At 36.7% G+C, this 27,003-nt stretch overlaps 1 protein-coding gene across 2 annotated transcripts in view; it reads left to right on the top strand.

The window, feature by feature from the left end:
• The first annotated feature begins 872 nt into the window (after positions 1 to 872).
• The window catches only part of CYYR1 (cysteine and tyrosine rich 1), a 106,939-nt gene continuing 80,808 nt past the window's right edge, over positions 873 to 27,003 (top strand). Inside the window, exons 1-2 of one of the 2 annotated variants that reach the window (XM_004062643.5) lie at positions 873 to 1,421; positions 7,908 to 8,010. In XM_004062643.5, coding sequence (XP_004062691.3) covers positions 1,025 to 1,421; positions 7,908 to 8,010 — 500 coding nt within the window. In that variant the 5' untranslated portion in view covers positions 873 to 1,024. The remainder of the gene's footprint in view (positions 1,422 to 7,907; positions 8,011 to 27,003) is intronic. The other variant, XM_019017918.4, reaches the window with a different exon arrangement.

Raw genomic sequence — 27,003 nt, 5'->3', positions numbered from 1 at the left:
CTCAACACTTTTCACTGAGTAACTCATCATTTCCCCTACTACTTTACATTGATATTTCTTTAAACCATAAATTAAATTACTGTACATACTCATGTCTACTTCTGGGTTACCTTTTCTCTTTCACTGAGCCTATCTATTCCAATGTTAATCTAAACTGTTTTCATTATTGTGATATTATATGTAATATCCCATTCATTATTCCCATTCATTACTCTTGTTTTAAATAGATATTCTTACATATTTATTTTCCACATAAACTTTAGAATCAGATTGGTTTGAAAAAAATCATGTTATTTTAAAAATTGGGATCAATTTTATTTCCAAATGTATATAATAATTTGGGGAGTCTTGTTGTCTTTATCCTACTAAATTTTCTTAGTGAAAAAAAGTATCTCTTTACTTATTCGTATCTTTTTTTTTCCTTCATGCATAACATTGAGAACTTTCTGATTTTTGTTTGCAGGAAAGAAAACTATTGGTTTGCTAAACAAGAGCTTTATAGTTGATTAACTTTGATTTTCCATGTATACACGTGTTTCATTTGCTAATGACAATTTAGCTTTCATTTTTTATAAATCTTTTTCTTTCTCTTGTTCAATTGCATAGGCCAGTAACTCCAAAACGTCAAAATCATAACGACAGTGTGCACTGTTGTTTTTTTGAATTTACAGGAAAAAATAATAAACATTTTATCAGCTTTCAGCAGAGATGCCATACACTTTCTGTACTTCGCAATCCTGAGTTTTCTTCACTGTCACTCTTTGTCCAATACCTTCAACCCTGAAAATTCCTTCCTTTTGTTTAAAGATAAAAAGCAAAGTTGTTCATCCATTGCTTAGAAAGGAAAAATTGTAGTGGAGGCAAGGCTAAAAAGGAGCAGGCTGAACTCCATAGCAATCGCCAAAGCAAGGGGTTAGGAAAAGTTTCTTGGTCCCCTAGTCACTCTTTAGAAGGAAGAACCCGGGCTTGGGGAGGAGTCGGGCCCACCCCCGCCCCCTGCCCGCAGTCGTTGCCACCCGCGGAGATGAAATGTGAGCCTGGGTGGCCAAGGACGCCGGAGTGGCCGCCTTCCCCGCGCCTGAGCGCAGTGGGGCGAGACAAAGAGACCTGGGCCCCCAGCGCAGCCCGTCTTGGGCCACGGGCGCCCCAGCTCCGCGGAGTCCCGCAGTCGCTGGCCCGGGACGCGCCCGGCCCGGGCTCCCTTGGAAGGCTCCCTAGGCAATGGCCGGGTCTCTGCTCCACCCGGCTCTCAGGAGCGCTGCTCTCTCCATCTGATCGCCCTCCATCCTCCCCATTCCCTCCGGTTCCGGGCTCTCCCTTCGCTCCAAGCCTCAGGCCACCGGCTTGGATGGACGCTCCGAGGCTACCCGTGCGTCCAGGGGTCTTGCTTCCGAAGTTGGTCCTGCTCTTTGTCTACGCAGGTCAGTGACGGAGGGCGGCGGAGAGGGTCAGAGGTTCGGGGCTGCTCTTGGGTCACGGTCCGGGCTAACGTGGGTTGAGCTGGACGGACCGGGACCTTTGCAGAAGGACCTTTGCAGACGCTTCTGCCTTTTCCGCGAGGCGACGGCAGAAACCCGCGCACTTCCACCCGCACGCGGTTTGGTTTTGTTCCTTTTCCTTTAACTTTTACTTTTTGCATTTCTTTTGTTTCCCTTTCCACCTTGGAAATAGCAGTCTCGTGTTTAGGGGATTTGACTCTCTGGATAGAGTAAACTATATCCAAATAAACTTATCTGGATAGGCTAGGCAGTGGCCTCTCCATCTTCTGCTTTCTGAATAGTCCTGGTTTTCCCTCTTATGAATAAAAAAAAAAAACTTAGAGCTTTGTTTTCGTTCTTTGGGAGATTCACAAGTGTGGTAGACTGAGCTATTGGACTGAAGTCAAACACAAGGTTTTTGAGAAGCATGAATTCACCCAGGGTCTAATTTGTACAGGTTCATTGATTTAGATAGACACTTGTTTATAAGAGAAGGGCATCTCGTTTCCCTTCTAATTATTCGTAGTAAGAACTGCTAATAATTAACGAAGCAAAGTGGGTTTTCTTGTTCTGTGGTTAATATGGAGCCCCAAATGGCCTTTCATTGGTTATTCAGGTATAAAGTGTCTTACATATGTGGTCTTTGCATCAGTTCATATTCACAAAACAATGCAAGCTAAAAGCAAAGTTCTTTGTAAAATGTTTTTGTGTCTCTAACGTCCTATGACAAAAATCGCAGGCTCACCCATGAGCCTCCAATACTAAATGTATATATAGCACTGAAATTTACCTTTGATACTCAAAAAGATATTGCAACTCAAATGATGTTCTTCAGTGTTGCACCTGAGTATTAAAAGAATTGAATTTCTCATTCAACCTTGCTAGAAAAGAGTCACCATAACTTCTGTAGACATTTTTAGCCTGTTTATTGAAATGCAAATTAGTGGCTGTCTAGGAGTTACCATTTTAAAGATGTTTTATGGCAGGAAAAATGCTGACTTCCTAATATGAAAATTCATAAAAGTAGGATAAGTTCTTCGTATTTAATGAAGAGAATTACATTTAATCTGTTTACAACATTTATTTCTTTTATTAAATTTGTATAAGGTTTTCAGAATTTGAGGGATTAACAGAGTCAACTGCATTAATATTCATTTTCTATTGAAAAAATCTCTATTAGTTCTTTCGAAGTAATTGTGCTTTTCACTTCCTCTGCTCGACAATATTTAATACTTTCACTCACACTTATTCAACCACTCCATTGAACCACAATTTTGTTTGTTTGTTTGTTTATTATATTCCCTGTGGTAAACTGAAAGCTTCTGCTTTACACATCTGCCCCCTCCTCCTGTTTCCCCAGTGCTAGGTGCCCAGCTCCTCAGGGCTCAGGAAATCAGCGAAGCTGGCCAGCAACAAGGGTGGTTAGTTTAGAAAGTTTTCAGTCCATTCATTTCTCTTCTTTGGAATCCCTCTATCATAAGCTACAAAGTAGTTGTAAGCCAGTGCTAAGTTGACTTACTATCTTTGCTAAGAAGTGTTTAGCTAATAAGCTCTTTGGTGTCAATTCCTGGACTTGTTATTCAGAGGCCTTTTTATGCTTTTCATATTCATTCAACTATTACTTACTGAGTGAGATATGTTGAGCCGTAAGAGGTCATGTTCTTATCAGTCTTCTCTGGGAACTACGGTATGATCATAAGTTACTTTAAGGTATAAAAGGTTGTGTCATAGGAGAGGTAAAATCATGCGCTATAGATGTTCAAAGAAGAAAGTCTTACTGCTGGCTTAAAAGAGTAAGCTTCATGAGGACAATGTCTATTTTGTTCAGCAAAAAGATCAATCAGTATTTGCTCAGGAAAACTGAATTGAAGAAGACTTGAAGGAACTAGACCTTTGAAAAATATAGACGCCCTGAACCCAACGAGACGGAGTGGGATATAGTAGGATATCGTGTGATCAAAGGCAAAAATCAAGATCTGTACATGCAACAAAGGATATTTCAGTTTGGTTGGAACTAAGAGGTATGGCTAGAAGTAAGGGTTGAGGTTAGATGCTGGAACACCACAGAAGTCAAAATTGTTCATACTTTTAAATGAATTGCGAGCTTTGTGGGACAAAAATCTAAGTAGATGCACTGCTCATAATCTAAATTATTTTCCCCAAAGCAAATGCATTAGATTCACATTTCATTTGGCTAAACAAATAAGAGCAAGGTTTCTATATCTGAAGCATCATGTTGTACTATAGAGTTACTTTTGGAAGGAGACCCAGTGAAGTGTTGATATTATTGTCTGACTCCCACTGCAGGCTACAAAGACAGGATTCGGTCAAGGTTTTACCTTCCGGGCCTCAGCCAGTAACTTCTGTCCCCTCCCTTTCCTTCCTCTCTTATCTTAGCTATAGCTTGCAAGGGCCGTTTCTAAGCAAGTGCTTCAAGCCAGATACTGCTTTTCCTGTTCTGCACATTCCTTAAGGTGGGAGGCAGGGTGAGTTGGGAGTCAGGGTTGAGTTGGGGAACCTTCTTCCAGACCACACCTTTCAGCAAAAAGTCATTGAAGAAAGTTTAAGTTGGCTGATTTTCAGGGATACTAACTTGGACATTAGAAGTAATATTATTTATCTTCTGCAGACAAATTGGAATGATCTGTTCTTTCTCCAGTGAGAAAAAGCTCCTGTATGGCGCAAACACTGATCTTTGTCAAATTATTCTCAAATATCCCAGAGAAAGCAACCCACATAAAAAAGGCTTTGAAGTGTGGTTGAAATTTCATTTTGGAGAGGTTGTGATTGTAAATGTATTTGCCATTCTGTTAAATCTCCCCTTTTGGGTAGTTTAATTCTGGGAAGTAGACAAGAGCACTGGAAAAATGCCATAAAAACAATGACCAATGTGTAACATGATCCAGATGTTTGCTGCAGGTATAATCCAGCTTCTTGGCTACAAGATTTTGGGCTTGGTTTCCTGTAACGTTGGCTCAAAATATTTTGATAACACCGTGTCTTTATAAGAGTAGTCACCGGAATGCAATGGTAGCAATTGAATCTTTGATATTGATGGAGAGTTTAATAAGATATCACTGTCCTGGACATGGTTCAAAAGGCACCCATGAAGTTACTTACACATTGGTTGTCCTACTCTGACAGAATAGTGGGGACATTAGCTCTCTCACAATCAGAATGGCTTTTATTTATTTATTTTTTTAATAATTTCAACTTCTTTAATTTTAGACTCAGGGAGTACATGTGCAGATTTGTTACCTGGGTATATTTTGTGATGCTGAGGTTTGAGGTACAATGGATCCCGTCACCCAGGTATTGAATATAGTACCCAATAGTTAGTTTTTCAACCCCTCCCCACTCCCTTTCCTCCCTGCTCTAGAAGTCCCCAGTGTCTGTTGTTGCCATCTTTATGTCCGTGAGCACCCAGTGTTTAGCTCCCACTTGTAAGTGAGAACATGCGGTATTTGGTTTTCTGTTCCTGAATTAATTTGCATAGGATGATGGCCTCCAGTTTCATCCATGTTGCTGCAAAGGACATGATTTTATTCTTTTTTCCTGGCTGCATAGTATTCCATGGTGTATATGTACCACATTTTCTTTACTGAGTCCACTATTAATGAACACTTAGGATGAATCAGTCTCTTTACTATTTTGAATAGTGCTGTGACGAATGTACAACTGCATTTGTCTTTTTGATAGAATGATTTATTTCCCTTTAGATAGATACCCCAGCAATGGGATCACTGAGTCAAATGGTAGTTTTGATTTAAGTTCTTTGAGAAATCTCCAACTGCTTTCCACAGTGGTTGAACTAATTTACATTTCCAATAGCAGTGTATAAGTATTCCCTTTTCTCCACAGGCTCACCAGCATCTGTTGCTTTTTTGACTTTTCAATAATAGCCCTCTGTTTTGATTTGCATTTCTCTGATGATTGGTGACTTGTTGAACATTTTTTTTATTGTTTGTTGGCTGCTTGTATGTCTTCTTTTGAGAAGTGTCTGGCTGATGTCCTTTGCCCATTTTTTAATGAGATTATTTGGTTTTTATTTGTTCAATTATTTAAGCTCCTTATAGATTCTGGATATTAGGCTTTTGTCAAATGCATAGCTTACACATATTTTCTCCCATTCTGTAGATTGTTTACTCTGTTGATAGTTTATTTTGCTGTGCAGAAGCTCTTTAGTTTAATTAAATCCCGCTTGTCAATTGCTTTTGTTGCAATTGCTATTGAGGACTTAGTTATAAATTCCTTCCCAAGGCTGATGTCAGGAATGGTGCTTCCTAGCTTTTCTTCTAGGAATCTTATAGTTTGAGGTCTTTCATTTAAATCTTTAATCCATTTTTAGTTAATTTTTGTATGTGGTAAAAGATAGGAGTCCAGTTTCATTCTTCTGTGTATGGCCAACTGGTTATCCAACACCATTTATTGAGTAGGGAGTCCTTTCCCCATTGCTTATTTTTGCTGACTTTGTCAAAGATCAGATGGCTGTAGGTGTACATTGAACGGCTTTTAAGAACATGAAGCAAAACATCCCCACTAAGCCCTTCGGATAACTGACCAGTCTAAATATTTGAATAAATTAAACAGCACTAAAAATGAGAGCTATGGAAATTCACCAAGAAAACTGTAAAATAAATAGCCTTTAAAAGTCTGTTGTACTCTGCAAAAAGCATCTATTATCAATATATTGGCTTCTCCCTTGTGTCTAAATCATTAGATTTTGTTTCTGTTTTCAAATTTTAAAAGTGGACTTAAGTACTTACTGAATCTCACAAAGGTAATTATTTTTTGCTTTCATTCCTTTGTACCACAATCCAGAGGTAAGCCTCAAGGGTCATGTTTGACAATCTGTAATGTAAAAATAAAATTGAGGAGAAGAAAATACGAACTTTTCCATTTGTTCCACAAAAGCCACGCATAATTGTTAATGGTGACTGAACTTTGCTGCCTTTTAATCACATCTCTTTGTAAAGTATCATCTTAGCAGGGAAGTGATTTAAAAGCAATGGAAAATTTCCTTTCTGGATAAATCAGTTACATGGACGTGCAGACATAAATATAATATTTTGTATTTTTAATGTTATAGCTTTGATAGGGAAACAAAAGTTTTAGATAATTTATATAATAATTAATATTACCTTCAGGAATTGAGCTGGAAATGGATTATTTTGTGACTCTTAAATGTACAACATAAATTATCAGACTGTACTTAATGTTTTCCTAATCATGTATCTGAAACTTATATATCCATCATAACTTATACGACTAAGTCAGTGACAACCTTTGCTTGTTAAACATAAATCATTTAGGTGGAATAAAGAATACTTAAAAGCTAGAGTAATTTTTATCCAACATTTTTAGTATAATTTTTCTTGCAGCAAAATATATGGAAAAAATAGTAATTTCTGATCCTTTATTCAGAAAATAACTCATCCCTCTTCACATAGTACTGTTTTATATCTTACTGATTCCTCAATCTGACATTAAGTAAACTCTTCATTATTTACAAAATAATTGTCTATGGGGATTTCTTCCTATAACCAATCATCTTTTCATCCAGATGAATTTACAGGATGCAGACTCATTGTGTTACCACACATATGCAAACCGTAATTATACAGGTAAAAAAAGTCACAAAATGAAAAGCATACAATGTACTATCATGGAAAATATACATCATTTTGAAATTATTCCTTTTTGGTATTATCCATGCCACTAAACCTTCTATTGATTGAGCTCAGTTGGGAATACAAGACCCTAAAGTAAGAAGACTCTTTTTTTTTTTTTTTTGAGACAGAGCCTCACTGTGTCGCCCAGGCTGGAGTGCAGTGGCATGATCTCGGCTCATTGCAACCTCCATCTCCTGGGTTCAAGTAATTCTCCTGCCTCAGCCTCCTGAGTAGCTGAGATTACAGGTGTGCACCACCACACCCAGCTACTTTTTGTATTTTTAGTAGACACGGGATTTTATCATGTTGGCCAGGCTGGTCTCGGACTCCTGACCTCAAGTGATCACCCGCCTCAGCCTCCTAAAGTGCTGGGATTACATGCGTGAGCCATTTTGCCTGGCCAAGAAGGCTTTATCATTTAAAAATTATTATAAAAACTCTATGGACAAATCCAGTGACTGAGTAGTTTAATTGTTCTTTCATTCCTTCCTTATCTCATTCCACTAACCCTGACTAGTAATTATGGTGCTTGGTGTAGAAGATTCAAGAATTGTCTTTGTCTTTACAGCTTAGAGTCTAATGGGGAAGAGAGGCTAATTTAGATCCTTACAAATGTTTTTGAATTCTGAGGACGAAAATGAAGATTTAAAACCACTAAAGGGTGGTCATTGGCTGATTAAGATGTGAAATAGAATAATTTTTCCTGAAACTGTGATTTTACAACTATAACTGCTCACAAGTGGTTTTTGTTTTGTAGATGATTGCCTTGCTCAGTGTGGCAAAGATTGCAAATCTTACTGCTGTGATGGAACCACGCCCTACTGTTGCTCCTACTACGCTTATATTGGGAATATCCTCTCGTGAGTATTAGTCAAATTTGGCAATACTGATGCTCTTCCTCTTGTCCAGTTGTCCAGTTATGTCTTTTAAAAGTACTAAGTGATAGTTGTGGGCAAGAGATTTCAAGATTGGTTATTGACATGAAATCTTTACTGGAGATATTAACACATCGCTATCAATGGATTATATTGTTTGACAAAATATGTAAAATAATATACAAAATAAATTGCCTTCATTATAAAGGAACTAAAAAGAGTTATTCTTTTATTGTTTTACTCTGTGTACTATAATAATGTTTTAAGTAGATGTCATTTTATTGATAATTTTATAACATCATCAGTGATATGGTTTCGTCTGTTTTGTGCAAGTTAAGATTTGTTATTTAACTATAGCCAGTTTATTTTGTCATCATGTATTAATTTAATACATCCAGTAGATGTCAGGAAAAAGAGAGGTTATGAATAAAAAACAGTTGAGACATGAAATGTCAGTTCTCATATAATACACATACAGCAACTTCAGGAAACAAGTTTAGAGCCTAAGACAAGCTAGGTATGAGTAATGCAAAGTGATAAACAACAAGGCACAAAAACACAAATGAAATATGTACATGTAGACTCTGTGAAGCATTTCTTTGTAACAAATTAGAAATTTATTTTAGAGCCAATTCTGGACAAAGGGAAATATAGAAGCTGGACCTGCCTCCAGGGCTGTCTGGCTGGAAAAGTGTGTACTTGTCAGTTCCTCAAGAGAGGAACCCACAACTGAGAAACAAGGTTGAGAATTGGGAACATAAGAATTTCTTGAGTCAAAATCCACATGGCTTTCAGAGAGCAGCAACGGTTGTGCCTCTGTCTTCTGTTCTTTTTCAAGTCAGTATCATGATGATTTGGGAAATGTTCTGTTTAACTCATGCCCTACAAAGACTCAAGCGGAACCGGGAAACATTAGGCGCTAAGTCATATGTGCCTGGCTGTTTTAGGGAAGTGTCCATTGAGACGGCTTGTTACACATCCTCCATTTCCCAAGAATAGAAAACCTGGCACCACATAAACTTTCTAGAATCAGTGTTGAGGCTCCTATTAGAGATCATGACTCTGAGAATACAAAATAAAAAATCATACTTTGGGATATTCTTGAACACTATAATAGATGTGAAAGAAATGTCAAGCTATAATAAAAAAACCATGTATGGAATTTAAGCCTTCTTTGAAATGCAAATAAGCTCCAATAAAATGTTTGAATTTTTCTTCATGGATGGTTTGGTAGAAAAGAAATTAAGCCCACTTTTTACATTAGAAAACTGTCAGGATGATTTTTTACAGTAACTTATCAGCTCAAATTTAAATATATAATGATGTTTACAGTGGCATATTACTTCGCAGTATTTAAAGTAACAAAATATATTATTAATAAATTTAAAATTTTTTTTTCTCAAACGGTCTCCACATGCCAGATGCTGCTGTCCCAGGTAGAGGTGCGAGTGTAACTTGGAGAATGTGAAGTCAAACTGATTCTGTGATTCTTTGGTCATCCGGCTCCTAGCTTAGTTCTTGATTCACTAACTATATCATGGAGTGTGCTGTGCCCTCTTTCTCACTCCGTAGCTACCTCCACCCTGGTAAATACGTATAACTCATAACTACTTATTAATCAGAATATTTTTAAATATTTGAATTTATAGATGTACTTGATATGATTTACATTTGCAGTGAAGTTCACATTTTTATGGTACATGTTCTATATCTTTAATTTCACCGCTGGTTAAGTGAAGAATTGGTTGAGCTGATACATGTATCTAGGTTATTAGGACCAGGTACTTGCTATGTTTGGGGGAAAAAATCGTGTTTCAGAAGGGAAAATAAACACAGATGGCATCATATTTCAGGCAGTTATAACTGAACTTTCTGTTCAAAATAGAAACCACTGAGTAAATATCATGCAAACAATTCTTAGCAAAAAGAAAGGTAGCAGTGGTGGGGGGGATACTTTAAAGCGTTTTCCCACTTGATAAAAGAGAATACATTTTCAGGATTTCCAGTTATTGTTTAACATTTGAAAAGAATTCTTAACTCCACCCAAAGCGTTTTTTTTTTTTTTTTTTAATTGGTGGTCGGGGATGCAGGAGGTAGGAAAAAAAATAATTCCAGAATGCTTACAAGGGTTCCTTCATACACAGGTTGTCAAATATTTCTGTTTTGAAATTCATAAATGATGTTTCTTCTTTTTCAAGCATCCAGGCACATTCTTAGTGAAATCATTTTACTTGTTGTAACAGAAAGGTAAACCCTTGTGGTTATTAGAAAAGTAATAAGGAACAAAGCAGTAACACCATGAAATATTAGGTAACTTAAATGAATATTTTTATAATTTGGTTTATATTTTTGTTTGTTTTTAAAATAAAAATGTTTGCTCAGTTTAAAATGAGCTAAAAAGAGAGCAAAATATAATTTGGGCATTTTAGAGTGTTTGTAAATTGGTTGGTTTAGGGCCACTTGACTGTCCTTGCTGAGGTCTTCCCCTAGTCACCTGCTGAAATAATCAGTTGCTGTTTAGCCCTTAATTCTGCTAACTTCAATTGCCTTTGCTGTTTTGCAAACTAGCCATTAAGATTTGTTTATAAAGCAGTCACAGGAGCTAATTTAGTTGAAAAGTCTTATTTTATTCAGTTTGCTCTCCTTTTTTATTTATTGTATTTATTTATTTATTTTTGAGACAGAGTCTCATTCTGTCACCCAGGCTGGAGTGCTGTGGCACAATCTCAGCCCACTGCGGCCTCCGCTTCCTGAGTTCAAGCAATTCTCATGTCTCAACCTCCCAAGTAGCTGGGATTACAGGCAGGCACCACCATGCTTGGCTAATTTTTGTATTTTTAGTAGAGAGTGGTTTTCACCATGTTGTCCAGGCTGGTGTTGGACTCCTGGCCTCAAGTGATCTGCCCACCTCGGCTTCCCAAAGTGCTGACAGGCAAGAGCCACTGTGCTCTGCCCTCTCATTTTTTTTTTTTTAGATTCTTTCTATTCTAAATATGAGTTAATTTTGGCAAATAAATTCAGGTGCCCTTTTTCTTTCTTGCTTCTGCTAGGAATTTTAAGATTTACTTCTGTCTTATGAAACACTTTAAAATTGAACTTAAAAGATAGCCTATCTACTTCTGGTCATTATAGTCACAGATACTGGCTTTAGTATAGGAGAATCAGTATTATCCAGAATTTAATAATAATTTTTACAGTATTCAGCAAGTTTAATTCAATCGATTATTTATAAATGCACACTGAGTGCCTGCTACCATGGCAGTGGTGGCCTAGGTCCTGGGATCCAAAGATGAAAAAATGATGGACTCTGACTTCCAAGACCTCAAAATCTGATAAGAAAAGAGAGCATAGACAAATAATTCTAATTCAAAGAGCTAATCTATGAAGTATTATTGGAGGACTGGAAAGCTAAGTCTGTCCGTGTGTGTGTGTGTGTGTGTGTGTGTGTGTGTTTGTGTATGTCTCTGTGTGTGTGTGTTTGTGTATGTCTCTGTGTGTGTGTGTGTGTTTAGGAGGAGATGTTTAGGGAACACATCATCAACATGGAATCTGATCAGAGTTTTGAAGGAAAAGTAGATATTTACATAAATAGTGAAGAAAGGGACATGGTTTTTAGACAGACTCTTGCATACAAAGTCAAAGATACAAGAAAGGAAATGATCCAGTTGAGAAAGTCCTTACTGTTCAGTGTGGCTAGGGGGGAACGAGTAACCTTTGAATATATGTAGGAATATGTAGGTCAGACAAAATATAGATCCTTTAATGATGTGCTTTTGTTGGTCATGCCTAGCAAAACTGAAACAAAATAATTCAGTACTTTTCTGGAAATCAGATATCTGATTTTATATAGAACCGACACATTCTTAGGCATCATTAAGACAATAGACAAAGATAAGAAGGCTCCAAATGAAGTTTCTTTTTATTTATTCCATAAATGAAATATTTGGAATGCAAACTTTGAGATGTTACACTATTTGAAACCATTTATGACAAACTATGTGACCTTATAATTATTTCTCCATTTAAGAGATTTTTGACCATGAGGGCAACTACCCGAAGATAGAAGCCTCAGAATATTTAAAAATGAGAATTGGGCCAATTCATGAAATAAACAATTTCCCACCAGATTGATTCTCAAACATTTGATTCAGCAACTCTGCTTCAAGGAAGATAGATCTGTGATGAATATGGAAAGGGATGTTTAACTTTTCGCTGCTAATGAAATTTAATTGGCATTCCCCAGAAAGTAGATCCAGTGTGAAAAATGTGGTTTATAGAGTCCTCTTCGGAGTTGGTAGAATTTAAGGGAATAGAGGGTGCAATTGAGTGGCTAATTACTGTTATCCAGTAGAACAAGCTAAACGCGGAACTGACGTAAAGTTGAGGAAAATGCAGGTATTCTCTTTTGTAGGAGAATAATTGTACAATACTGAATATGAACAAAATATTGACTAGTTTGGACATGGTGAGCTAGATGACAATATATCGCATTTAATTTCCTAACTCAAAAATAGATTTTGCTTTTCCACTTTGCCATTGTAAAGCACTCATCGGTCTGTGGATTCTTCAGAGCCCCATCTGGCCAACATAAAATCCCCACAGGAAAAAAAACCAAGAGGGAGAACTAATAATGGAGATCCTGGTGAGATTAAATTTCTTTTCTTCTCAATGAAATGTGAAAGATGTATTACCCGCAGTTTGGCAAAGACAGCTAATAAATATCACAACTGTGATTTGAGAGCCATGCTATGCATGAAAGCAAAACTGAGTTAAAAGATAAAGGTTTCATATTTTCGAATGGCATTTGAGGTCCTATGATCATTAAGTATCTTAGTGTTCTGGATTAATCAGGTAAGGCTATTCAAACACTGACAAACGTAACACATTTAAAAAGGCCTTTGGCATTAGTAAAAAAAAAAAACCATTTAAATTAATTAAGTTAAAATAATCTTAGTAATTAGATATGAAAAGACCTCTAGGAGGTACATACTGAACAAATCAAAGGTTGTGGGAGTCTTATTTTTGTTTTAATAATGACACAGATAAGTAACTAATATGATGTTAAAATAAATATGAACTTGATTTAGAATGTAGCAACAACTTATGTTTGCTATAAGAAGGAAGTCAGTGATTTTCAAATGTATACTTGCATTCTATGAGTTATTGTATTAAAAGAAAATATAAATGTGTAGATAACTAAAACTTTTCTCAGTCCAATTTCTATGCTGTTATAATTGTCTTTGTAAATTAAGCCTAATTGTCAGAAACAGAATTGGTTTTGAGGAAGGAAAAATAAAGTTTCTAGAACATGTTTTCCACAATTTATCTTACAGCTATGTACAGTTTTTAGTGATCTACATCAGGTGCCGGAGGATATAGTCATGAATCAAACATCACGTTCCTGCCCTTGAGTTGCTTAGAAGCTACTGAGGAGCATAGACACATCAGCAGATGAACTTGCCACTGGAAGCACAAAATGCAGTGGAATCAGAGACGAGGAGCTTTTATTCCAACTTTAGATTGCTGGAAAGGCCTCTTAAAGCAGGGTAATTCTAAGATCAGTTTTAAAAGGAAAAGCAATTAAAGTCATCACTCAGAGTTAAAATGCTTAGCAAACTAGGGATATAGTAGAAAAATGTTTAACCTAATAAATATATATTTCAAAAACCACCACCCTATCTCAGGCACCATAATCAATGGTATGTTGTTATAACCCTTGCCTTTAAAGGCAAAAATATGACAAACTAGTGCCTTCTACCACTTCTAGCCAGCATTGTACTGGAAGTCCTGGCCAGTGCAATCAGCAAGACACATTTTTACAAAGGTAATAAAGATTGGAAAGGAAGAAAGTAAATTGCTCTCATTTACAAATGAGATGATTGTCAGTATTTCTCAGACTATGAAAAATAACGGAATTCACCAAAATTGCAGGATATAAGATCAGTATCCAAAGTGGTTTATTCCTACATACCATCAACAATCAATAAGAAAATGTAATAGATATGTGCATAAATAAATCTAAAATACAATATTTAAAACTATAATGTATCCAGTAAGGAATCCAGTAATAATATATGCATTTAGTGAGTATTATAACCATGTAAAAATTACAAGGGATAAAGAGAGACCTAATGAAATTAAGAGACATACCAAATTGTGGATGCAAGTATTGTAAAGATGTCAATATTTGAATATGGCAGTTCTTCCTGAACTATCTGTACATTCAGTGCAATTCCAATCAAAATCCACAAGAACATTTTATGTTGAATTTGAAAGAATGGGCCTAAAATTTATGTGGGACAGTAAAGATCGTGGGAAGAGAAGAGAGTTATGAAAAAGAATAAGGTCAGAAGATATGCCTTACAGACATCAAGATTTATTATAAAGTTATAAAAAAGAAATTGTGTGATATTGGTTAATGGATAAACCAAAAGAATATGGAGCTTAGAAACTGACTGATGTATATATATGGAAACTTGATGGATAACAGAAATGGCATTACAAACTAGTGGAGGTGGATAGATTATGTAACAAATGTTGCTAAAATAACTAGCTATCCATATGCATAAACATTAAATGAGATCAATTCATCACTCCACAATAAAAAATCCACTCTTATCAGACTAAATATGTAAAAACAAAAAGCAAACAATTACATTTTTTAATGGGAGGAGAATAGCATTTATGGTATCAGGATAGAAAAAATGTCTAAAATAAAAGATTAAAAAACACACAAAAAAAGATTACTAAAAAACACCGAACTGTACACTTTAAAATGGTGAGTTTTGTGGGACGTGAATTATATCTTGATTTTAAAAATTTTTAATATAGAGAGCAACAGAATTCCTAGATAAAAATGTAAGTCAAACCCTCACTTGGAGAAGATATTTGCAATTCATATGATTCACAGGAGATTAGTATCCACAATGCCTGAATAGGATAATGGGCAATGTGTGTGCACAAAAAAAGGCATAGAGCAGAAAACTGGATGGTCCATAAACAAGTGAAAGATGATCCACCTGGCTAACTAAAGCAGGACAAACCAACTTAAAACATTGAAATACCGTCTCATACCCATTGGGCTCAAATACTCTGTAAGTCTGATAGTGCCAAGCAATGTGGGCAAAGATAAAAGGGCTCTCACATTGTTGATGGGAGAACAAGAACTGTTCCACATAGAGAGCAATCAGACCCCATATAGTAAAGCTGAAGATAGACATACTTTAGGATTTAGCAGTAACACCTCTTCAAGATATATTCCCTAGGAAATTTCCAAATATGCCCAAGGAGACATTTATACTGTTGGTTGACGTATTATTTAAAAAATAACAAAACATTGGAAGCAACCCACACCTCCATCAGAAGACCAAGTGGATAGAGTATATTCGTGCAAAGGATACAGCAATTAAAATAACTCAGTTCATGTTAACATAACATTAGAGTAAATCTCAAAACGAATAATGGTGTATGAAGAGCTAACTGAAGAGCAATGTGTACTACATGATGCTATTTGCATAAACACATAAAATAATTCTGTGTATTATTTATGAAAACAAACACATGTCATGAATGTGTAAATATCTGAGGGAAAGAAGAGTACCAATGAATTTCAGGATTGCCCAGGACTGAGAAGTTTCCAGGGATTCAATACTTTGAGTGCAGCAATCTGGATGGTCCCGGGCAAACTGAGACACATTGGTCACCCTAGGGAGGAGTGTTGGGAAGTAGCCTTCAACTCTGACATTTCATTGCTTAATCATGGTGGAGTGCATCTGCATTCACAGCTACGCAGGAGGCTGAGGTGGGAGGATTGCCTGAGCCAAGGAATTTGAGACCAGCCTGGACAACATAGCAAGACCCTGTCTCAAAAAATTGTTTTAAATTAAGTATCTCAAGAAAGTATAATTATTAACATGTAATAAATCCAGGTAGTGGCATATGGGTGTTTTATATTATCTATGATTCTTATATGTTTGAAAATTCTTGTAATTAAAAAAAGGCAATGGAAAAGTTTGATCATAGTTGTAATGGTGTCGCCCAGACACCTTTTTAACATGCCAATTCAGATTTGGTAGGTCTGGATGGGGCCTGAAATTCTGCGCTTGTAACCAACTCCCAGGCATTACTGCCACTACCTATCTGCCCAGTACACCTGGAAAGCAAAGGTTGGTGCTATTTGACAGTGTCTTGTGCTACAGGATGAAAGGACAGAAGAGATTAGTACTTGAGGACTGATGGGATGTGGACCTAAGGATTGGGGCTAAATGAGAGGAACATGTCTGAATTAATTCTGAAGTTTCTGCTTTGGATAAGAGGCTGGATGGTGTGCTAGGAACTAATGGGGAATATTCAGGAAGGTTCAGAAACGGGAATGAATTCTACTTTTAGTACATTAAACAAGGAAAAGCCTGTAGGGTATGAACCAAACTCAGTGAGCTTCAGATGGTGGAATGTTCCATTCTGAAGCCCAGTGGAGAGCATGAAGCATCACATATACGTCTGGGAGTAAAAAGCCTGGAGATGCTGGGGTTGAAAGGTGTGTGGGAATGAATGAGATATTCTGAAGAGAGGTATAAGAAATAGAACAGCAAGCCAACAATGGAGCCTTAGGGAAATTCAGGAATACACTGAGATTTCTCCCCTCTTTACATTCGGATGCTATTTTAGCCCTCTTTACCTCTATCAAAACTGATCTGTCCTTCACTAATCAACCTGAATACACTCCTTGTGGTGGTGGGGACAATCAATGCCTTTATTTTCTTCTATTTGCTTGTTGCGTTTTATGTTACATAAAATGTAGGATTTGTGATATTTCAGTTCATTCTGAATTGAATATGTTACCATAACAAAGCAGTCTATGTGAGCGCCCATTTTTATTGACTTGGATTGTTTCCAAATCAGATTACCTCATATCTGTTCATATAATCTAGGTTTAGGAGCTGCCTTAATTAGATAGACATCGCAGTTGGATATTATAAAAGAAAGTGTGTTTGGTGGCAGCAGGAATTGTTGGAAGAAAGAGAACTACCATTTATTTAATGCGTTCTCTGTCACCGATGTTTAAAACATATAAGTTAATTAACCTTCAGAATAGTCCTTGTGACCTATGTATTATTCCTGTCTGTTCAGATGAGGAGGACGAGGCTCAGAATAAGTCATTTCTTATAGCTGCTATGTAAAGGGCTGGCATTTAAAATGAGACATACTTGGCCTGTTTCTGCTACTCCTCACTGGCTCTTGAAGATCTGAAGAAGGTTTCAAGATGCCATGAGTGAAAATGATTCATTGCTATCCTTATGAAGACCTAAACACTATATTTTGGAGGGAACCTTTTCTTACCCACTATATCTGGATTTGATTCCCTGCTGTTTGCTGCTGTAGCATTATCCCTTCTCTATTTGATAGGTTTGGATTTGTGTCTCTACCCAAATTTCATGTCGAATTGCAATCCTCAGTGTTGTGGGAGGGGCCTGGTGGAAGGTGAATGGATCATGGGCGTGGATTTCTCCCTTGCTGTTCTTGTGATAGTGAGTGAGTCCTCATGAGATCTGGTTGTTTAAAAGTGTGTAGCCCTTCCCCTTTCACTGTCTTTCCTGCTCTGGCCATGTGAGGACGTGCCTGATTCCCCTTCACCGTCTGCCATGATTGAAAGTTTTCTGACGTCTCCTGAGTCATGCTATCTGTACAGCCTATGGAACCATGAGTCAATTAAGCCTCTTTTCTTTATAAATTACCCAGTCTCAGGTATTTCTTCCTAGCAGTGTGAAGACAGACTAATACACTATCCTGTTACTATTTATCAGTTTATTTATGTTCCTTAATTATCTGTCTGCCCTTCCACATTCCAGACCTAAGAGGACGAGAAGCTAGTCTGCCAACTCACTATCAAAGCCACAGGGCCTAATAGATTGAAGGATCCAGAATAGATTATTTAAACACAGATCAATTCTTCATTTAAACATGAAAAATCTGACATTTTGTGGGTTCTAAACTAATGCTCATCATCTGGAAAAATATTTGCTTAGCAAAATCAAACCATCATTTGAATGTGTTATTGGTTTCAAATAATATCTTTTCATGGAATACAGATTAGGTGTCATTACAGAGTAAAAGGAATGATAGAATCAATTGTCACTTTCTAATCACACTGTTTGTGATAAATTATAATCAGATGATAGACACTAGAATTGAAAAGCCAATTTGATTATAATAATTTAACCTCCTGTCATGTTTCTGGGTTGAATGTGCTCCATCAATGAGGCAATATGATCTGCCAGCCTATGACTGTTAAGACAACAGGCTCCTGTGCAACTCACCTTCATGATTTTTGGAGATAAAATGTTTTGTTGATAAAATTGAGGAGGGAAGAATTACACACACCCAGTGATTTTTATTCCATTATGTTGGAAGAATTCTGATGGGCAGCTGCAACCCAGAACACAGTGTCTCCCAGCTGTCTCCCGACTGCAAAATGTTAGGATGTACACACCCATAACTAATGAAAATTTCAGAGGGTGATGATAACCTCATAAGGTATAATAGGATTCCATCTGAAAGTGCTATGGGTGAAAGCCTCAGCTATTTAGCCGATGGTAACTCTGTGACTCAGAAACAAAGAGAATTTTTAATTTCAATATTCATGGTTACAGAAAGGAGAGGAAGAAAAAGACCCTACAGTAATAAAAAACAATTTATGCCTTTGCACAAATCTGGCAAAAATAGAGAAAAACATGACAAATTACTTTAAACATATTTCTGTATAAATTCACACTGTCAAAAACATAAGCAAAACTATATCTCTCTATGCTGCATTTTGCAAAAAATAAGAGCTACCTGTGGTTGCAAATAGCCAACTCTACCGTGTGGATACAACATTTTTTTTTTTAACAAACATCAGGCATAATGTAGGATCAGCCTCTGAAGTATTACACATAGAAATATATTAGAATTTAAGTTTATCAAATGAATGCTGAAAACTCTACTTTGAGGTTGCAGTCTCAAGTAATATTCATCCTTATATTAAGTAAATAGACCCTCTTGGCCTTTGCCAAGTAGAATTAAACAGGAAACAATGCTTTGTAATTCTATTCTTGATTAACAGTAGTTTTGTGATAGGAAGTTGTAGGAGAAAGACCACAGAAAAATCGGGCTTGGGTTCCTGATGCTGTGTGAACTTAGATCTCCTAATATCACCGAGCCTCAGTTTGTTCATGTGTAAACAGGGAATAGTAACTTGCCCCCCTGACATATATATTTATACAAAGAAGCACTTAGAAGGGATTTACAAATTTTTCCTGTCATTAATGAAAACATTGGGCTTTGAAAACATCTGGGTTTTAAGCTGGGCATGGAAATGCATGCCTGTCATCCCAGCTACTTGGAAGGTTGAGGCGGGAAGGGTGCTTGAGTCCAGGAGTTCGAGTCCAGCCTGAGCAACAGAGTGATCAAAAAGACTCATCATAATAATTTTAAAAATAAAATAAATAAAACATGATGGGGAGAAAAATGACTTCTGCAAGGTCATTTGGAAAGTCTGTGACTGAGCTGCAGAGTGTCACTTCTGGTGACAGGCTGTCTCTCTGGCTCTCTGGACTTCATCAACAGGAGAGTACCACCTGCCTCTCCCCGGGAGAGCTCTCTCAGCCTTGAGTGAAATAAATGGTGCCCTTAATCAAATGTGATTGCAGTCTGATAACTGCAAAAACAGCTAATTAAGTACGGTGTCCTGCTGCCCAGTGGTTGCTGAAGGCATAATACTGCCTGAAAAGTCAGGTACATTAGATACACAAGTCTGCCATGTTACCCTAGGCTGGCTTGTGAATTAGAGGGAGAAACCCACTCAGAAACTAGGAAAGCAAATCTAAATAAAAATATATAAACCTGATTTATAGAAAAAAAATACATATATAATATCAAAAATCAGTGGGTAATGATTTGCTTTAAAAATGATTCATTAAAGAATTCCAATGGCTCATCTCCATTGACAATATGTCAATAAATAATGCACACAGTGGTGTTCTAACTGCCGGCTCTTTTGGCAGAGTGATCCTAGTGCTGTATAGATTGAGTGTTCCTTTGTATGTAACAGTTGAGAATTTCCCTGATTAAGCTCTTTAAAAAATTGTGTTAATCAGCAGTTCTCTCCATTTAAGTCAAGACTTGTAAGACTTAAAAGAACAAGAAGCGCAACAACTTGCCTCCGATGATATTGTGCATAACCTACATTTGGAACAATCTCCAGAAAGAATGTATTTTCAGTGGAAGCAAATAAATGCCAGATGGCATGCCAAATAAAAAGTCATTGATCATAGTGAGGATCAGCTGAGGTCTATCAATTCTAAAATGAGTTTCTTTTTATTCAGCCTGTTGGCTTTACACCACCAGCTTAATATACATGTTATATATTTTGTTTAGTGTTTGTGGTAAAATAGCTTTTGTCTCATTATATTTAGTTGGGAGGGTTGGTTCCAGTTCTGAGTAAGATGAAGAAAACAAGCTCCATGCTCTGCCTCCCACTGAGCATAACTATGGAGTGTGGACAGAATGCATGAAGCAGCTACTTCAGGACTGTGGAAAGTAAATACTAGCAGGTGGATTGGGGAACCAGACAAAATTTGAAATACTGCCCAACTAGCCATAAATTTACCACTTGCTTCCCTCTGTTACTCGACTCTGGACTAAACGCAGCCCAAAACATAGAAATAGCCTTCAGAACATGGACAGAGAGCTGCAGGAGAAGCCCTCTAGTTCTGTCTAAGTAAGCAAGCATAATGTGGACAGCGTTTAGCATCTGTGCCATCAGAATCCCAGAAGAAAGGAGAAAGAGTACGGGGCTAAAAAATCCCAAGTTTGGTGAAAGAAATAAATTACAGATCTAAGAAGCTGAGAAAATTCCAAACTGGATAAACCCAATTAAATTCACACCCAGATACATCATAATCAAATTGGTTAAAAGCTAAAGAAAAAAAGTTTGGAAGCAGCCAGAGAAAAACAAAACATTACCTATAGGGGAGCTGTGATTTGAATGACTTCATTTTCGCATCAGAAACCTTAGAGGCCAGGAAAGTGGCATATTTTTTAAGTGCCAAAAGAATAGAATTGTCAACCTCTATATCAAGTAAAAAATATTCTCCAAGAATAGACATAAAATAAAGACATTCTTAAATTAAGAAAAAGTAAGAAAATATTAATCCAGCAGACCTGATGTAAAAGTTCTTCAGAAAGAAAGCAAATGATACCAGAGAAAACGTGGAATATCATAAAGGAAAAAGAAGAGTAAAAAATCAAAGTCCTGCCCCACTAGCAGTACTAGTTAGTAAATATGGTAGGCTGTTTTTCTCCTCTTGAGTTTGTTAAAATGCAATCGACTATTTAATGTGAAAACATATGATATGTATGATAGCACATTCAATGGTTTAGATGTAATATTTAACATGACTAGCATAGGAGGGGAAAGGTTAATGGATCAATAAGATGATAAGGTTTCTATATTCCAACTAAAATGATACAAAATTGATTCTAGGTGATGATGAAGAGTTAAGTATATATCCTGTAATCCCTAGAGCACCCACTAAAAAGAACAATAAATAACTACAGAGTAATATAGTCAAAATCATAGTAGATAAATTAAAATTGATACTAATAAATATTCTTATAACTGAAAAGAAGGCAGAAAAGGGGAGTCAAAGGAATGAAAAACAGAGGGAACAAACAGAAAGCAAATCACAAAATGATATATCTAAATTCAAACATATCAATAATTACATTAATGATCTAAACATACCAGTAAAAACAGCAAATGGATTTTGTTCTGAACCTACTCAAATATATGTTATTCATTTCAACTCTACTGAAATAGGTAACTTAAGTAAAAGGATGGAAAAAGATATACCATGCAAATATTAACCAAAAGAAAGCTGGAGTGGCTGAAAAAGTATAATTATACCTTGCAGACATTGCAGGTTCCATTCTGGACTACCAAAATAAGGCACATATGGCAACAAAGTGAGTCACATGAATTTTTTGGTTTCTTGGTACATATAAAGTTGTTTACACTATAGTCTATTAAGGGTGCAGTAGCATTACACCCAAAAAACAATGTACATACCTTAATTTTAAAATAGTTTGTTGCTAAAAATCATCCGAGCCTTCAGCAAGTTGTTGTAATTTTTTTTGCTGGAAGAGGGTCTTGCTTTGATGCCGATGGCTGCTGACTGATCAAGGTGGTGGTTGCTGAAAATTGGGGTGGCTGTGGACATTTTTAAAAATAAGACAACAGTGAAGTCTGCTACATCAGTTGACTCCTCCTTTCATGAAAGATTTCTCTACAGCGTGCAACGCTCTTTGGTAGCATTTGACCCACCGTAGAACTTCTTTCAAAATTGGAGTCAATCCTTCTAAACCCTACTGCTGCTTTATCAACTAAGTTTATGTAATATTCTAAATCCTTTGTTGTCATTTACACAGTGTTCACAGCATTTTCACCAGGAATAGATTCCATCTCACAAAACCACTTTTTTGCTAATCCGTAAGAATTAACTGCTGTTATGTTCAAGTTTTATCATGAGACTGAAACAATTCAGTCACATCTTCAGGCTCCACTTTTAGTTCTAATTTCCTTGATATTATCACTATACCTGCAGTTACTTCCTCTACCAAAGTCTTGAACCCATCAAAGTCATCCATGAGGGCTGGAATAAATTTCTTTCAAACTTCTATTAATGTTGATAATTTAACCTCCTCCCATGAATCACAAATGTTCTTAGTGACATCTAGAATGGTGACTCTTTTCTAGGTTTTCAATTTACTTTGCCCAGATCCATCACAGGAATAACTATGTGTGGCAGCTATAGCCTTTCAAAATTTATTTCTCAAATAATAAGACTTGAAAGTCAAAATTACTCTATGATCCATGGAGTACAGAACGGGTGTTGTGTTAGCAGGCATGAACACAGCGTTCATCTCCTTGCACACCTCCATCAGAGCTCTTGGGTGACCAGGTCCATTGTCAAAGAGCAGTACTATTTTGAAAAGTATCTTTTTTCCTGAGCAGTAGTTCTCAGTGGTAGGCTTCAAATATTCAGTAAATGATATTATAAACAGACGTGCTGCCATAAGGGCTTTGTTGCACATAGGCAGAGTAGATTTAGCACAGTTCTTAAGGATCCTTAAGTTTTCAGAGTGTGCAGTGAGCACTGGCTTCAACTTCAAGTCAGCAGCTCTATTAGTGTCTGACAAGAGAGTCACCCTGTTCTTTGAAGCTTTGAAGCCAGACATTGACTTTTCCCTGTAGCTATGAAAGTCCTAGATGGTGTCTTCTTCCAATAGGACTCCATTTCATCCACACTGGAAATATGTTGTTCAATGTAGCCACGTTTATCAATGATCTGAGCTAGCTCTTCTGGAAAACTTGCCACAGCTTCTACATCAGCATTTGCTGCTTCGCGTTGTATGTTTATTTGTGGATATGGCTTTTTCCTGAAACCTCCTGAACCGACTCTTCTAGCGTTTAACTTTCCTTCTACACTTTCCTTACCTCTCTCAGTCTTCACAAACTTGAAGAGAGTTAAAGCCTTGCTCTGGATTAGGCTTTGGCTTAAGGGCGTGTTGTGGCTGGTTTGATCTTCTACCCAGATCACTTTTGCTTTCTTATCATTCATGTGTTCACTGGAGCAGCACTTTTTATTTCCTTCAAGAACTTTTCCTTTGCTTGCACAACTTGGCTCCCTGGTGCGGGAGTCAGCTTTTGGCTGTCTCAGCTTTCAACTTGCCTTCCTCACGAAGCTTAATCATTTCTAGCTTTTGATTTCAAGTGAGAAACCATTTTACACTTCCTTTCATTTTAACTCTTAGAGGCCATTGTAGAGTTATTAATTGGCCTAATTTCAATATTTTTGTGTTTCAGGGAAGAGGGAGGCCTGAGGGGAGAGAGAAAGATTGGGAACAGCTGGTCAATGGAGCAGTGAGAACACACACAACATTTATCAATTAAGTTCACCATCTTATACAGGTGCAGTTTGTGGTGGCCGAAAATAATTACAATAGTAACATCATCAAAGATCACTGATCACAATTACCAACCGTAACAGATGTAATGAAAAAGATATAGTGAAAAACAGATATAATGAAAAAGTTTGACATATTGTGAAAATTACCAAAATGTGACACAGAAACACAAAGTGAGCATATGCTGTTGGAAAAATTGTGCCAATAGACTTGCTCAATGAAGGGTTGCCGCAGATCTTCAATTTATAAATAACATAATATCTGTGAGACTCAATAAAGAAAATACAATAAAATGAGGTATGCCTGTAGTTTCTTGAAACTCACCTGACAAGGGAAAATTAACAATCTGTTTATACTGACTTACACAGAGGGTAAAATGAAGTTATTTGCATTTTTTCTTATTCTTTTTAAATTTTGTTTATGGGGCGTGTCAGTGGATTACAAATAATACCGTGGAAGCTTAGATTTACTTTACCGTAATTCTAAATCATTTAAAAGCTTGACAGTCCCTGGCATTTCGTACATGTATAAACACCTCAATTCGGATTTGAGATCTTTGAGGATCTGGCCCACACTCTACACTTTTCTGTAGTGCATCAAATACCCATTGCAGCCATGGTAGAAATATTAATTTAACGTGCAGCATACAGAATGAGCCCTGTAAGTGACATGACATGAAAACAAAGACACAGAAATAGAAAATTAAGAAGGTTGATCATTAAATTTTGTGATGAAAATGACTAAAATAATTCATTTTAAATTAGGTTTATTAAGAGAAATGTACAGTCCGATGAGGTGTGGGAAAGAATTTGGGAAGGGAAAAGAGTGCAATATTAAAATGAACACTCTTTAATCACTGGCAGGCTTCCCAACCATGTTCATACATTTTTAAAAATTCATTAAACTTTTTAAAAGAATGATCCTGGCTCTTTTCTTGTAGTCTAAATATTTATGAGATGGGAGTGCTCACATAGAACTGTAGAACCCCAAAATTTATTGTTTTCTGGGTACACGAAAAAAGTAGCACATGAGAGAAAAGAGCTTATCCTGGAACGATGTATCCTAAGCCAGTAAAACCTGCTCTATTTTTCAGATCATGCCTCTAGGAAGACTAACCCCTATGTGTTTCAATTAGTCAACGGTCTGATTTAAAGGTCTGTAAAACTTGTAGTTTCTTTTTTTTTCTTTTACTGCATCATTTGTTTCAAACAACACTTTTAAGCCTATATTTGCACACAAGGAACAAAAACATATTTATCATGTATTCCTGTCTTAAATCACATTCAAGCTTATAAATGTCTTGCAGTTGTAAACGCTAGACCTTAATTATGTCTATTCAGTGAAAAGTAGAGATTTCACAGAATTTAAATTTGTTTAAATTAGAGATTCTCAGACTTTATTATGCACTAAAATCACCTAGGAGTACTTTCTAAAAATAACACTTTCCCAGAATCTAATCTAGAAATTCAGATCCAGTGGGTAGAAAATTAGGGTAGAAAATCTATATTATTATTAATTATCCCTCACTAGGAGATTCTGGTGAGAATGGCCCTTAGACCACACTGGTCTAAATAACCCATACTGGCTGGGCTTGGTGGCTCATGCCTGTAATCCCAGCACTTTGGGATGCTGAGGTGGGAGGATAGTTTGATGCTAGAAGTTTTTAAGACCAACCTGGACAACATAGCAAGACTTCATCTCTATAAAAAATGAGAAAATTAGCCAGATGTGATGACACACGCCTGTAATCTCAACTACTCAGGAGGCTGAGACAGGAGAATTGCTTGAGCCCAGGAGTTCGAGGCTGTAATGAGCCATACTCATGGCACTGCACTGCATCCTGGGCACAGAGCACAACCCTGTCTCTTAAAAATAATAATCATTAGACAAATAAACCTTACCAAAAAACATTTCATTGTCTACTCCTATTATCCTATGTAATTATCAATTAAGGGATGTAATCAAACCATCATTTCATAAACTAATTTCTTCACACTTATATAGACTTACATAAAGGGTTACTTTAAATTACCATGGTAAATATATTCAGAAGTATTGAAAATAAAATGCTATAAAATTCATTTGTGTTTGATCAAAGTGATTGAATAGCTAACAGAGACCCATGGGTTCTCAGTAAGACCCCAAACAAATTTACAAAGCTTTGCCTGTGCCAAAAATAAGTGATAAAATAGTGTAATGTAATAGATGTAAAATAGTGATAACAGTAGAATCTGCCCCATAGGTTGCTACAAGGTTTAAATGAATTAATACTTATGAACCACTTAGAACATCAGCTGGTACTCAGTAATGTTTAGCTACTTTCTATTCTCTAATGTATGCTTCCATTATTCATACATGATGGGTAAACCAGGGAATGGTATTAGTATAACAGGAAAGTTGTATTGGTTGAAATCGAGTTTTCCTTGGCAATGGGAGCCAAAAAAATAAAAAAAAAAAGTAGAAATAGAATTACAACTTTCAGCAGGAAGGAACAAAACCCGTAACCTGAATGCTGCTCTAGGTGCCAAGGAAAAGCTTTTCCTTTGCCCTCTGAAGGTTCGTTGAAAATTATCTGACAAAAGTCACATTACTAGATGGCATATAAAATTATTAATGCGAATGGAAGAGAATCATAGAGTGGTTGCCCCACCACACATTGAGGTACAGGTGGTAATATACCCTTATCTTCAGAGGAAAGGGAGATGGGGAAGTGTGGATGATCTTAGGGGGATAGCAAATTGTTTTTAGGCAAATTAAATGGGCTTGAAGAACATACAGTGGCCTGGGACAAAGTCTCTTGGGCCCACAAAACAGACAATGGTTCGTGACAAGTCTGTCCAGGTGTGTTGACAGACTTCAGTCTTTGTTCCTCCCATATGACTTCAGTTAGTGAAAAATCAGGGAGGGGATCATAGGTAATTGTTTTTTTCTTTGGCGAGTCTGGACTTTAGCCAGATGAGGGAACTTCAGGGA

This window comes from Gorilla gorilla, chromosome 22 (assembly GCF_029281585.2).
Source record: "Gorilla gorilla gorilla isolate KB3781 chromosome 22, NHGRI_mGorGor1-v2.1_pri, whole genome shotgun sequence".
In the NCBI taxonomy this organism is placed as follows: domain Eukaryota; kingdom Metazoa; phylum Chordata; class Mammalia; order Primates; family Hominidae; genus Gorilla; species Gorilla gorilla.
The sequence above is the reverse complement of the archived record's forward strand: the minus strand, read 5'-3'. Positions and strand labels throughout refer to the sequence as shown.